Below are 14800 nucleotides of genomic sequence, written 5' to 3' on the forward strand. Positions count from 1 at the left end.
AAATTAGGAAAAATGTCCTGACAGTAAGAGTTGTTTGACAGCCCACCTTGAAAGGTCGTAGATGCTCCTTCACTGGAGGCTCTTAAACAAAGATTAAACATGGATTATTTAGCAATTATTTAGCAATTTTCCTTCTCCTTCTGCAAAAACAGCAGTTTTTGAAGAGTATTCACAACTCAGGAATTGACCTGTTCAAAATTCACACATGGTGTTTTGCACAGAAAGCAATATTTTCAGCACAGAAAATAATATTTCTGTGTAATTCTTACATGGCAGGGAGTAAGATTACACGCCCTTTAACAACTCTATGATTCTATGATTTTATTACCACCTTCCTTAGCATTCAACTTCCTTGTCTCCAATTCATAGCCCCAGTTTTTAGAATTGTGTATTCTTTCAGATTACTTTTTTTCCCTCTGCTCTCTTTCATCATCCCTTATTCTCTATCAACTCTTACATTCAGATTTATTTTCATTCCACTTATTCTCTAAACTTTCTAACCTGTTTCCATCTTGGGATCATTTTCTAGCATATCGTGAAAGCATCTTACCGCACAGGAGAATGCCACTGCCGCCTCCAGAAATTCCCATCACGTTCCAGCAATAGTTCCTTCCAACAAGCCTCTCCCCAGCCAGGCTGCCTTCACAAGGAGCAGCCCAGTTGGGGAGATACTGGGAAGGGCAAGCAATTGCCCTGGAGTCTCTCCCCAACTAGGCTTCCTCCACAGGAGAAAGCCCAGTTGGGGACAGGCTAGGAAGGGCGAGTGATTGCCCTGGAGCCTCTCCCCAACTGGGCTTCCTCCGCAAAGGAAAGCCCAGCTGGGGACAGGCTGGGAAGGGCAAGCCTCTCCCCAGCTGGGCTACCGCCTTAAGTCCAACCCTTGATGTATACGCAGGTCATATAAAAATCCACATTTTTGGCCCCCAAAGTTGTCTTTGACTTATACACAAGTATAAACGGTAGACAAGTATATATGGTAATTATTTTGTCCTTTAGAAAATAGAAATATTTTCAGAAATTGTGTTTACAGACCAAATGTTGGAATGTTCTATTTCTGCTACTGATTTTTTTCCTACTTTTGTGGCAGGAATCAAATAATAATATATAATAAAATATATTTATATCCCACCTCTCCAAGCAGATCAAAGCGGCTAATAATAAAACAACATTAAAATACAGTAAAATATCATAACCCATAAACTCTACCATACTTCTTTACATGCCTATCTCTGAACCAAAATGCATACTAAACTCTTGCATTACTAAAAGTTAAAACAGTTTGTGAAAGGAATACGTTACTTACTTTGGCAAAGAATTTAATTTCTTGGTCATGTGGGGATTTTTCAGTTTTTCCACTGGTGACAATGGCTTCTGTAGAAGAACAATGATATGGTTAATAACAAATCACTAACAATATATTCTGAAACTATTCACAGGCTTTTGAAATATTTTAAGCAATGTACATTTCAGAAGCCCCAATTATATGTTCTAATGGAACCAGAGACGCATCCCTGTGGTCCTTATTAACTATCATATCCATTTGCCTCAGATGCTGCTGCCGAATAACCACAGGAGACCGTGCTGGAGGAAAGGCCACAACTTTATTAAGCAAACCATTGGTAGGGTTGGCACAAAGCATGAGGTCAGGATCTGCGAAATCAAACAGCCCCACGTTTGTCTGATTAACCACAACCTGACACCCACCAGGCATTGGGATGACCTAGGGGCTAAGGAACACCGTATGACCGCATCTCTGCCATGCGTTCACATATTCGCTAAGCCCCTAGTCACCGGGAGGCGCTCTCGCGTTGTGGCCCCCGCAATGGCCATACGCCTGCCCTATTCGCGCCCCGGGTCCCGACTGACTCCCAAACCAGAGCTCCGTAGCCCTGGTACCACACCGTGCAGATCCTGGCCTATGCTGCCGCCCCAAAGTTGTGACAGAAAACCCAAACCCAAGCGGTGGGTGGGTGGGAGGGAGAAGGCTCAGCTCCTCCTCCCTTCCTGCTTGGCTCCTAACCATCCGGAGCCAAGCGCCAACTGAGGGCCAGGGCTGGCAGCACGGCCTATATAGGCCTAAGCCCCGCCCTCAGTACCACCTGACCAGGAGACTCCTCCTCCAGGGCAGCTGAACCAATCATCTGCCCTGGAGGACTGGAACTCCTGGTCACCGAGCCCAGCTCCCAGAGCGTCGCAGGGCGGAAGGGCCTCCCTTTCGCCCCGTGCACCAATAGGGAGCTGGGGCAAGCCCCAGAGCACTCTGGGGCTTGTAGTCGTTCGCTGTGTCTAGCGGCAAAGCGGTCAGCCCGCCGAGTCGGGCAACCGCTTTTTTTCGCAAACATGGGAAACAGTAAGAATCCTTGTGTGCAAAATGAAAATGGGTTGAGAAAAATCCGTCTGCAATTAAACTCTGTGGCCTATTAGACTTTCCCACAGAGATGTTGACAATGATGGTACTTCAAATTTGTTATTGACTCTGGTTCTCTATAGCACAACGAGGAACCAATTGTTCCACAGAGACTTCTCTTTCATTGGGCTACAGATACAGTGTGTCCAAATCAGGTTTGGCAGCCAATGGCATTATTCCTAACCCGGAGTAGCACTCCAGGTAAATAGGCTCAAAATCACAGTTCCCAGAGCCTTCAGCTACAGGATCTGTCTGATGCTGACAATACTCACTGACCCAGTCAGATGCTTTAAGACCAAAAGAGTTTGTCAGGTATATACTGTCTGGATCAGGGATCCTTATCCTAGATGTCAGGGTGGCTCCTGGAGTAGGTCCTGGAGATATGTAAGTAGAATGTGGATGCTAGCTGCTGTCTTCTAGGTCAATGAATGCCTATTTTCCTTTAGGACAGGTATGATGAAGACCATGTAAAGAACTTGGCCTGATGGAATATACCACTCCTAGACTACTATTTCATCATATCAAATTACTTCTATTTCACTATATCAACATATTGCTACATCACTATATTACTACATCACTATATTTCCTCATATTTCTTGTCATGACAGAGGTATAACTTCTGGATATGACACCTTCTTCTGCAGCTTAATTATAATTATATAGCCTTGATGTCAAGAGATCAGAAGATGACTAGGAATGAAGAGAGCAGCAATAAAAGGACTAGAAAAAGTCCTAAAGTGTAAAGATATACAACTGAGCAAAAAGTTAGAATTGTACAAGCCACTGGATTCCTCATTACCATGTATTGATGTGAAAACTGGACAGTGAGAAAAGTGTTTAAGAGGAAAATAAATTCTTTTGAAATGTGGTGCTGGAGAGGAGTGCTGAGGATAGGATGGACAGCTAAAAAGAGAAACAAATGGGTCCTAGAACAGATCAAACCTGAAATCTCCCTGGAAGCCAAAATGATAAAGTTGAGGTTGTTGTACTTTGGCCCCATCATGAGAAGGCACAACTCCCAGGAAAAGTCAATAATGCTAGAAAAGGTGGAGGGATGCAGAAAGAGAAGAAGACCATATGCTAGATGGATGGGCTCTGTTAAGGAAATCATGGGTATGAATTTGCAGGACCTAAGCAGAGCAGAGGAGGATAGGGAGCATTTGTGATAAAGAATAAAGCCTATACTTGCCTTCTGAGAGTATTAGGTCTTAACTATTACATACAATTCAAGAGTTTGGAAATCTAGTGGGGTTTAAAATAAACAGAGAAAAAACGGTAATACTAACAAAGAATATGACAAATACAGAAGAAAAAGAACTGTGGGGAAAATCTAAATTAAGGCTAGAAAAAAAAGATAAAGTATTTGAGATTTAGTCAGATTGTGTCTGACTAAAAATAATGCAGATCTTTTCAAAAATAACTATGGGAGTGTGGAAAGAAATCAAGAAATATATGGAAAAGTGGACAAAGCTACAAATTTCATTATCAGGAAGAATAGCCATTATAAAAATGAATATCTTGCTGAAGCTCCTATATATGTTTCATAATCTGCTAATCATAGTAAATGAAAATTGTTACAAAATTTAGCATAGGAAAATGTCAAAATTTCTATGGATGGGGGGAAATCCTTGGATAAAATGGGCTACACTCATGGAAATAAAAGACAGAGGAGGCTGGGCATTACCAAATTTTGAGACAGACAACTATGTCAGCTGCATGATATGGATAGAGGAGTGGATATCTTTTTAAAAAACCCTCAAAATTATTAAATCTGGAGGAATGTAACATGTGGTTTGGGTGGCACACCTTTGCATAGTATGACAAAATAAAATAAAATAAAATAAAGAATTTGAACATCATTAAGAGAGAAAAGCACTAATAAGAGTATGGTTGAAAATAATGAAAGCTTTTTACAGGAAAATACCATGGTGGGTGTCATCACAGGAAGCATTGTTTGGTATGACCAAGTGCAATAATGAAGCATGGATTAAATATGAGGATATTTTAGTGAGAGGTACAGATGATAGTATAAAATTAAAAATCAGGAAACAACTGAGTAAGGAAGGAAGGAATGTTAATTGGTTTTTTTTTTTTTTTTACAAACAACTACAGGAAAGATTTAATATGGATAAGAAATTAGAAGGTTTTCAACTAGAAAAGAACAAACTAGACAAGATCATGAATGACAATGGAAAACATCACATAGGAAAATATTACAAAGTACTAAATGAAAGAGAGCTGGAAAAAGAGTCAGTCACACATTTCTATGATTAAATGGGCCCAAGAAATTGGAAGAAACATCGAGTTAGAAGAATAGGAAAGAACCTGTAAAAATACAAATACATTTACTCTGTATCAAGATCTCAAAGAGAACTTCCTAAAGATGAATGTTGGTATCTGTCCCCTGCATGTCTCTGTGAAATGTATAAAACAGGAAAAATGGAGTGCTGGAAATGTACAGGGATCTTTTTTCCATATGTGATGGAGATGCAAAAAAGAAGAAAATATTGGGAAAAGGTTCACAGAAAATTAATAGAAATACTACATATAAACATACCTTTTAAACCAGAACTATTTTTACTGAACATGGCACATGTCATCAAGAAAGAAAAGGATAAAATATAGAAAATTAATTTTATATATGATAACAACAGCTAGAATATTATATGCAAAATACTGGAAAAGTAAGGAAGTGCCAAATGAGGAAGAATGGATAATTAAAATGAAAGAGATCATGAACATGGACATCTTAACAGCTTTAATTATAGATAAGTCAATAAGTAAGACCAAAAAAAAAAAAATAGTGAAATTAAGAAATCTAGAAATCTGTTTTGTTTGATTTTTTGTGGGTTTTGGGCTATGTGGCCATGTTCTAGAAGAGTTTCTTCCGAATGTTTTGCCAGCATCTGTGGCTGGCATCTTCTTCTGAAGCCGACACCAGGCCAAACGGCATAGGTCTGAATTAGTAATGATGACTTTTGTACTGGAAACAGAGAAACTGTCTGCACACTGGATTCATGGGGATATGTAAATATACTTCCTGCAAGTCTATAGATAGCAATAAATCATCTAACTCTAGGTTGTCTAATATAATTTGTAATGTCTCCATTTTGAATCTTCTGTATTGAACCAACTCATTGAGGTACTTCATGTCTAAGCCAGGCCAGTGGCCCCCATTGTATTTAGGCACTGTAAATAATAGGGAATAAATGCCCTGGAACCTCTTGCTAAAAGAAACATAATATATTGTTGTTATCTCTATTAAATGATTTCTCTCTTGCTGAATAATCTGTATTTTTAAATGCATTATTTGGTACAAGTGATAGAAGAAATATTCCTTTTGGTCTTCTCTAAAACTGTATGTTGTAACCTGAGGTAACTATGTCCAGGACCCACCTGTCTAAAGTTATCAAATGCCACAGATGACCAAATTGAATATGTCTTCCCCCCACTGGTATTGCCTATAAGTCAATACTGTGATTTCCCCATCCCTGTTGGAGTGGTCCATTCCTCTTCTATTTTGCTGCTATCCTTGCTGTTTAAACTGAAACCTGGATGTATTCCACTGAAGGGTGAAACATATGAAATTTCTATGCCTTTCAAAACTTATTTCCTCTTGAAAGGAATAAGAATAATTCCTAAAAAAAAATTAGAATTCAATTTTTTTGAATTCAATTATAATGTTATTTCTCCCCTTTGGGCTTGTTGGAAATACTTCTTCTTATCCTTATCCTCAACTAAGGCTGCATCTGCACCACAAAAATATTGCAGTTTGAGCCTGCTTTAACTGCCATGGCTCAATGCTATGGAATTCTGGGAATTGTAGTTTTGTGAAATATTTAACCGTCCCTGTCAGAATGTTCTGGTGCCACAACAAACTAAAAATCCAAGGATTCCAAAGCACTGGGCCATGGCACTTAAAGTGGTGTCAAACTGTACTATTTTTGTAGTGCAGATGCAGTCTAAGCCCATGTTTAAAGGTGTTACTAAAGTCAATCTAGCCTTCTGGTCCTCTTCCCAATGCTTAAGCCTTAAAGAACACTTCCCTGCAACTGAAGAAGAAATTGCCCTGGATGAAAGAGCTGTGGCATATCTTACATCTGCCACATACTGCAGAAACATATCCAGTCTATGCAATATTTTTTGCAAAGTATGAATGGCTACATCTTCAGTATCCAAGACCTCCTAAATCTGCAGCATATCCACTCTTGCAATAATTGATATTGCTATTGTAGTCCTGACCACTAGAGCTGATTCCTCATGGGCTTTCTTTAGTGCTCTATCTGTCCTTTTCTCATTCATGTCCTTAAGAATTGTGTCTCCTTCTTTAAGGAATACCAAATTTGAGACAAGGGTTGAAACTGGAACATCAACCAATGGCACAGCTAATTGCTCCATTAACTCCTTGACATACAAGTATAGCTTCTTGACACAATTAATAAACCTCTTGTTGTTTACTGGAGTCTTCAATTCAAGTTCTAGTAAAATTTTAAAACATTTCTGGTAATGGATATGGATTTCTGGCACTTTCCTTAATAATCCCTTGAAATGCTCAACTTCAAACAACCTACTTTTACCACTTTTGCAGTCTGGCCCCTCATCACAATCCTGTTCCATGTCAGTCTCCAACTCCTCTATATCATCCTCAGATTCTGATTCCAATTCAGTATGGCCTAAATTACTATCAGGACAATGCCTACTAACTATATTGTTTGTAGCAACTATGCACATGCTATGTCTTGCATTTGCATTTTAAAGGTTGGTTTTTTGTTTTTGTTTTTTGGTTGTATGACAGACAGGAGCTTCAAACAGAAAGGCTAAAAGGGCTGCTGTCAGGCCATGTTGGTGGCATGACATTTACATAATGCAAGCCCCGAATGCAGCCAGAAGCCGTGCCAAGGCTGCCCCAACCTTGAAGAGCTGGGTCAAAAAGGAGCAGAATTAAATCTCAGAATTAAATCTTTGCTCCTGCCTTTGAACAGTTGATCGTATTGAACTATTTACATTTTCATTAGGTAATCGACTTACTGAATTAAGTTGATTAATTAAATTAATTAAAATGCTTAAATTATTTATATTAGATAAATTGTATAAAGTACTTATATTAGGCAAATTGATGTATTTAATAAATTCTGAGTATTTAATGTTAACCAAATTCCTGCTTGTACTTCTCCCTGACTAATTCTCTTATAATATTTCCCACTGCAGAACTAAGAACATGGTGCTAGAAGATAACTAATGAAAAATATTTTCATTTGTCATTTTTATGCTATTAAAGTATGATGCCTGCGTTGCAAACAGAAACTGAGCTCGAGACATCTTTTCCATTAGTAAACATGCCAGATAATTTTTGACTTGACTCTGCATACTTATGTTTGAAGAGGTTTTTTTGTCTTTCCCCATCTGTAGCTTTTGAATAGCTACAATATCCTGCAAGTCAATCCGAGTGTGTGCCAGCCCACTTAACTGCTTGGTGGTTCTGAACTGGATGCACACTATTCTCTGTTCTGCCCTATCTCTCAGTGTGGAATCTCTGATTTCAAATTGGTGGCCAGAATACATGTTCATGCTTTCGAATTCCACAGCCTCTTTGCCCCCTTTAAGGGACTTACAAGGTACATTCTTAATTTTAAATTTAGACTTATTTTTATCTTTCAACATGTGAGCGACAGATGGGAGATTTGGGGTGCGCGTCAATGACAGACCCCCTCTCCCTGATTCACCAATGAACAACAGGAAGCCTCAAAGATGGCAAGGCATCTGGCATCTGTGAGGCACTGACAAGAACAAGCCCATAGCTGGAAGAAAAGTCAAGAAATAAAACCAGGGTGGTGGAGGAGCCCAGGCAGACAGCTGGGAATTTAAAGGAAGCTGGGACAGGATGAGGATGCAAGAGAGTGGAAGAATGATGCAAGAGAGTGGATGGACAGCTGGAGGAGAGACAGTAGAATGAGGGAGGGGATGAAAGCCAGTCATGGTAAGACATGGTAAGATCTATGAGAGCTGGGAAAAATGGATCAGTACAGGAGGCTGGGAAGAAGGGTGATAAGGGAGAAAGAGAAATGGAGGGAGAGGTTGAGAAACCAGCAGGAGAATTACAGGGATGAACACAGACCAAGTATATGCAAGAACAAGATTAGGAAGACAGCAAGGAGTGAGAGTTGCTGGTAAAGGAGAATATGAACCACCCAGGTCATGTAGGAGGTGAGTTGGAAATTCTGAAAAGTTTGAATGGAAGGACATGGAGAAAGACAAAGGATCTGAGGACAGCCAGTGAGAAAGACTGAAATGGGTGTTTGGTGGAAGGATGGATGCCCAGGCCTGAGGGGTGGGCAGGTCCTCAGCTGACATTCAGACTAGCACTCTTTTCCATTGTTTATGTTCAAGTGGTCAGCTGGCAGGAAACACTTTTCCTATGTTAGAAAAAGTTCTACTATATAAGTATATATACCAATAAAGAGCGACTGCAATTTCTGGTGGTACTTTGAAGACTATAACTGTTAACAATGGAGCTGCATGGTAGAGTTGGCCAAGAACCCCTGCAGGCAGGGTATCAAACCACACAACATCTTACCACTCTGCACTACCTCTGATTCTTTAGTTCCCTCTGGTGCAGCTGTGGAGACTGGCTCTCACTTTCACTCTTACTTGAGGTAATAAATATTTTCTTTATCAGTTACTCTGCTCCAGACTGAGAGACATATCACTCAATGGGCAATCAATTTTAACATCTGTCATATTGCATTATTCACCCTCCATGATCTACTGACACACAGACCTAGGGGAACTCAGAGAAATTGAATTGCCCTCTGCTTGTTGCCTTCTTTTCTCTAAAGGTAAGCAGGAGTCCCCTTAACTTCTTTTGCTTTGACTTGTTTCCTTTAACTGATTCAGACTCCATGACTACCTAATTACACTCTTATTTCAAGAGTTACAATTAATTGGAATTATGTTTAGCTATAGATAGAAAGGGAGAGAAATAAAGAATTGATTGGTTGTCAAGATAGGAATTAAAATCTGGGGGAGAAGATGATTGGAGGCAATGGCTGAAACGGAAAAGAATTCTGAAGATTCCTGCCTCTATCAGGCTGGCATGAGGGTTTACCTACATGCAGTGGATTGCTACTTCGGTCTAGTTAAGAACAGAGCTGTTATCTCAGACTAGCCTCCTTTTCTGAGGGACTAATTTGTTAAGTGATAAGTCAGATCATTTTGAATATTCATTCAATACCACAGTTGTGAAGATTTCTTCTTTATAGACCTCATGCCCAATGCCTCACCCTCAGCCCAGCTTACTGTGTTCAGATTTATAAAGATAAAGGGGACTCCCAAACAGAGTTTGGAAATAACAAATAATACAATTACCCATAACTAGTTACTTTTGGGTGCAACAGAAATACATTCCAAAATTATTATAAAGAGCAAAAGCAAGGGTACAAACAACAATATCTAATCACTTTTAAAAGTTCATTTTAAGGAGTTTAGGCATTTTAGAGATGTTTTGACACGATTTTTTTTGAAAAGGAGTGTTATACCATATTCCTATCAATCCTCAGGGGTTTTTCTCCTTGACAATATAAGACAAAGTAATAAGAAGGCAGTGCAACAAGTAATGTAACAAATGACCTTTGCAACACTGTAATCAGTAGTACTGTATCAAGTAATGATAATTAGTTGTTTTTTCTTCTTCTAAATTTAAACAAGATGGAGTGATGTCCAATACTACATGATTTGGGGTGGGGGTGGGTTATGTCAGTTTTCCAGTGGATTTGCACAGGACAATTTGGCTCTTTATTCTATTCAATTCGACAGCCTATTCTGTTTGCCTATTTTCCACACTGCCCATCTGGTGTTTTAAATGAAGTTTTGTCACGAGCACCTGTTAGCTTCCAGCTGATCTAACTGGGGAGAAATTTTACTCAGGTGCATAACTAGTTTACAGCCCCTGCTGGATTTGCCTTCCTTATGGTGATTAACTTGCTTGGTTTTCTTTCACTGTTAATGACTGTTATTTCCTTCCCCACAACATTAATATCTGAGGCATGCTTGGCATTGGGCTGGATCTCTTTTGGTGGGAGCAGACATGCTTATATGCTCTTAAAGGGTGTTACCTGTAACAGCATTGGGATGAAGCTATTGGCAAATACCTAGCTACACAGGGAGCTACAGCACATCACACTGCCTTGGGTCCATGATACAAAGATCCCAAATGGTCTATCCTTGCAGGTGGGCTAGGAGGAGCACTGGATAGCAGCTGGGTTTGATGATTGGATCCATGTTTCTTGTGTCATCAAAGCTCTCCCTACTATGAGAAAGATCCCAATGCTTGCTGTATAATAGGTATCATAGAAACCTGGTGGGATGAGAGTCTCCTGTTTAGAATGTAATAATAGAGGGGTATAACCTGTTTCAGAGAAGTAGCCCAAACAGGAAAGGAGGAGGAATAACGTCCTATGTCAAGAACAAGTACACCTGCAAAGAGATCCAGGACTTAAAATTCTGGAAGTCAGGTTAAGAACATCAGGGTAAAAATTAAGGGGGAAAGAAACAACAGAGAAGTTATTGTGGGGGTCTACTACAGACTCGCAAAGAGTGGGAACATGGGTGAGGCTTTCCTGGAACAGATGACCACATATAGTGGTAATGGAGGATTTCAACTATCCTGATATTTGCTTGAAGTCAAATTCTGCTAAAAAATTAAGGTCCAACTAATTCCTCACTTGCATTGCAGATACAGTAAATTCATTGACCAGAAGGGAAAAGAGGCAACAAGAGGTTCAGCTATTTTAGATCTAATTCTGACTAAAAGTGATGACCTAGTAAAGGGGCTGGAAATGGTGGGATCCTCAGGAGAGAGTAATCATGTTCTCCTGGAGTTTGTTATACAGTGGAAATAGGAGGCCAAGCACAGTCAGACATGTATTCTATAGGAAAGCTGATTTCAGTAGACTTAGCGAAATACTGGGTGAGACCCCATGGTCAGGAACACTGAAAGATGGAAATTCAGGATAGATGGGGGTTTCTTAAAAGAAGATATTGAAGGCACAACTTCAAATAGTTTAAACGGAAGTAAAATAGAATGTGTCTCAAGAAACCAGGATGGATGACTAAAGAACTTTCATCCAAGCTAAGTTTTAAAAGAGACATATATAAGAAATGGAAAAAGGAGGAAATTACCAAAGAGGAATCCTAAGAAATACCTAGGAGGTGGAGGGGAAATTTCAGAAAAGCTAAAGAGCAGAATGAGCTCAGGCTTGCTAGAGAAGTTATGAACAGTGGGAAGGATTTTTTTGGTTTTGTCTGTAACCAAATGAAGAAGAAGGAAATAGTAGGGCCATTGCATGGAGAAGGTCTTCTTGGCTTTACTTCGCAAACTAAGTCAGGAAGGATTCATCCGCGCTTAATCTACAAGTGCATTGATGACATTGGATGTATCCTTTGAGCCTGTGCAATGGATTTTTCTGGTGGAGCGAAGCGTGCACAGAACTGGCCTCACCCTTTAAACCAGAGGTTCGACTGCTGAGGCCTTGACAAGCATGAACGGTGGCAGAGAAGTCCTCGGGTCGTAGGTTTGTTTAGAGTTTCCTTCTCTTAGATGGTTGACCTTACAGTGTTAGACGAGCACCATCTGCCCGGGTTTGGGATTAGAGTTTTCCTTTTTCTAGGATGGTTGCCATAAGGCTAGAAAGCCCATCCTGCCCTTTGGCGCTCTTGGTCAGACCCTTCGGTTGTGACCTGTCTGGCATGGGAGGCCCTACCGGTGGCTATTATACCACCGCCAGCATAGCTCACAACTTCATTAGGGTACGCAAGCCTCTCCCCCACACTGTCAGAGCATAGCTGGAGGGGAATAGGAGGCTGGAAGATGACAGTTAAGGAGGGAGGAGCCTCTTTCTTCAGGCTAGCCCTGATGGAGCTGGGTCTGCCTGATCACTCCCTCTCAGGCCGGAAGATGACAGTTAAGGAGAAGGTAGTGAAATGCTAAAAGAGGACAGAGAAAAGGCAGAACTACTCAACACCTTCTTTGTCTCAATCTTATCACAAAAGCAAAAGAATGATCAACCTGAGGAAAATGGAACAGGTGACATTATAGGGGAAATATAGCATGTTAGGTAAAGAGGTAATACAGGAAAATCTGGTCAATCTAAATGAATTCAAGTCTCCAAGGCCAGATGAACTATATCCAAGGATATTAAAAGAATGGCAGGAGTAATCTCAGAGCCACTGGCAATAACCTTTGAGAATTCCTGGAGAACAGGAGAAGTCCCAGAAGACTGGAAGAGGGCAAATGTTGTCCCCATCTTTGAAAAAAGGAGGAGGGAGAAAGAGGATCCCAACAATTTTCACCCAGTTGGTCTAACATCAATACCAGGAAAGATTCTAGAGCAGATCATTAAATAGATGTTCTGTAAGCACTTAGAAAGGAATGACATAACCACAAAAAGTTAACATGGGTAGAAAATGCTACTGTTAAGTGGATTTGTAATTAGTTGAATCGCCAAACCCAAAGGGTGCTCAACAATGGCTCCTCTTCATCTTGAAGTGACTAACGGGGGTCCTCTACTGGGCCCAGTGCTATTCAACATCTTTATCAATGACTTGGATGAAGGAAAAGAGGGCATACTTATCAAATTTGCAGATGACACCAAATTAGGAGGAATAGCTAATACTCCAGAGGACAGGACCAAAATTCAAAACCACCTGAATAGACTAGAAAGCTGGGACAAAGCTAACAAAATGAAATTCAACACAGAGAAATGTAAGGTACTGCACTTAGGGCAGAAAAATGAAATGCACAGATAACATGGAATCATAAAGATGGAAGAGACCACAAGGGCCATCCAGTCCAGCCCTCTGCCATGCAGGAACTCTCAATCAAAGCATCCCCAACAGATGGCCATCCAGCCTCTGTTTAAAGACCTCCAGGGAAGGAGACTCCACTACACTCCGAGGGAGTGTGTTCCACTGTCCAACAGCCCTTACTGTCAGGAAGTTCCTCCTAATGTTAAGGTGGAATATCTTTTCCTGTAGCTTGCATCCATTGTTCCGGGTCCTGTTCTCTGGAGCAGCAGGAAAAAAAAGCTTACTCCTTCCTCAATATGACATCCCTTCAAATATTTAAACAGGGCTATCATATCACCTCTTAACCTTCTCTTCTCCAAACTAAACATCCTCAGCTCCCTAAGTCTTTCCTCATAGGGCATGGTTTCCAGGACCTTCACAATTTTAGTCAACCCTCCTTTGGGCATGCTCCAGTTTCTCAACATCCTTTTTGAATTGTGGTACCTCGAACTGGACACAGTATTCCAGGTGGGGCCTGACCAAAGCAGAATAGAAGAAATGTTGAACATGGAAAATGTTGCCTTGAAGTATGATGGAGTCTCCTTCTTTGGGGTTTTTTAAACAGAAGCTGGATGCCCATCTATCAGGGGTGCTTTGATTGTATATTCCTGAATGGCAAGGGATTGGACTAGATGGCCCCTGAGGTCTCTTCCAACTTTATGAGTTTATGATCCAAAGTATAGGTCAAACAAATCAGCTCAAGTAAGTCTCAGGGCTCTGCCTCCTTGCACAGTCTCCTGATGAAATGGACAGGTGATCTCAATTGAACTGTAATAACAACAGTAACTTAAGAAATGTAGGTGAATTTGTACAAAAAGATTATTTTTCTAATCAGTAATCTAGTAATCCAGTTAGTAATTTAGAGAAACTTACCTAAATGTGCAATGAATTCCTGAGCAGAGTCAACATATTTGAGAATCTTCTTCAGGAATTTATAAGCAAACCTCTTTTCCATGGAGGAAGCATCCAATGCCATGTCATTTAAGCCTCTAGTTTTTGAAATAAATAAATAAAGTTTAAAATAGCATGATTATAATATTTTAATATTTTATGCTAAGATAATTAAAGCCAATTGATGTTTCATTTGAAACTTTCTTTCAAATTATGTTTTGTATTTTATATTTTTAGCTTCTGAATGGGAAAAAAGTCATGTTTATCTTTATATTTTTACAGGTTATAACTTGCTCTGAATTTAGGTCTTTGCCCAAGTACTTCAAAAGCATTCCCTGAATATCTGTGATTTAATGAAGTGAACACTTTAAGCTACTTATATGCAACATATTAAAATGTATCCAGTTTCATCAAAGTTGCTGATTTATATCAAAAGTATGAAATACAAATGAAAAGTTACAGCAGAGAATATTATTTCTATAGCCATACATAACTTACCTAGATATAGCAACACCATTCACTAGAAGAAATCTGAAAAGTTCTTGTGCTTTCTCCCTGTCCCGAGCCTTTTCTTTGGCTGTTAAAGTGTCATATGGGACCAATAAAGGATGACTACCTCCACCTAGAGTAAGATGAGAGAAGTGCTGGTTTTTACTG

The 14800-nt window shown here is 39.9% G+C and overlaps 1 protein-coding gene across 1 annotated transcript in view; it reads right to left on the reverse strand.

The window, feature by feature from the left end:
• The window catches only part of RYR3 (ryanodine receptor 3), a 442959-nt gene that overhangs the window by 153790 nt on the left and 274369 nt on the right, over window positions 1-14800 (reverse strand). Inside the window, exons 57-59 of the mRNA XM_089521997.1 lie at window positions 14642-14765; window positions 14126-14241; window positions 1304-1371 (exon numbers count right to left, since the gene is read on the reverse strand). Coding sequence (XP_089378123.1) covers window positions 1304-1371; window positions 14126-14241; window positions 14642-14765 — 308 coding nt within the window. The remainder of the gene's footprint in view (window positions 1-1303; window positions 1372-14125; window positions 14242-14641; window positions 14766-14800) is intronic.

Source organism: Sceloporus occidentalis, unplaced genomic scaffold (genome assembly GCF_023333645.1).
Source record: "Sceloporus occidentalis isolate IW3139 unplaced genomic scaffold, rSceOcc1.0.p SCAF_4, whole genome shotgun sequence".
NCBI lineage: Eukaryota > Metazoa > Chordata > Lepidosauria > Squamata > Phrynosomatidae > Sceloporus > Sceloporus occidentalis.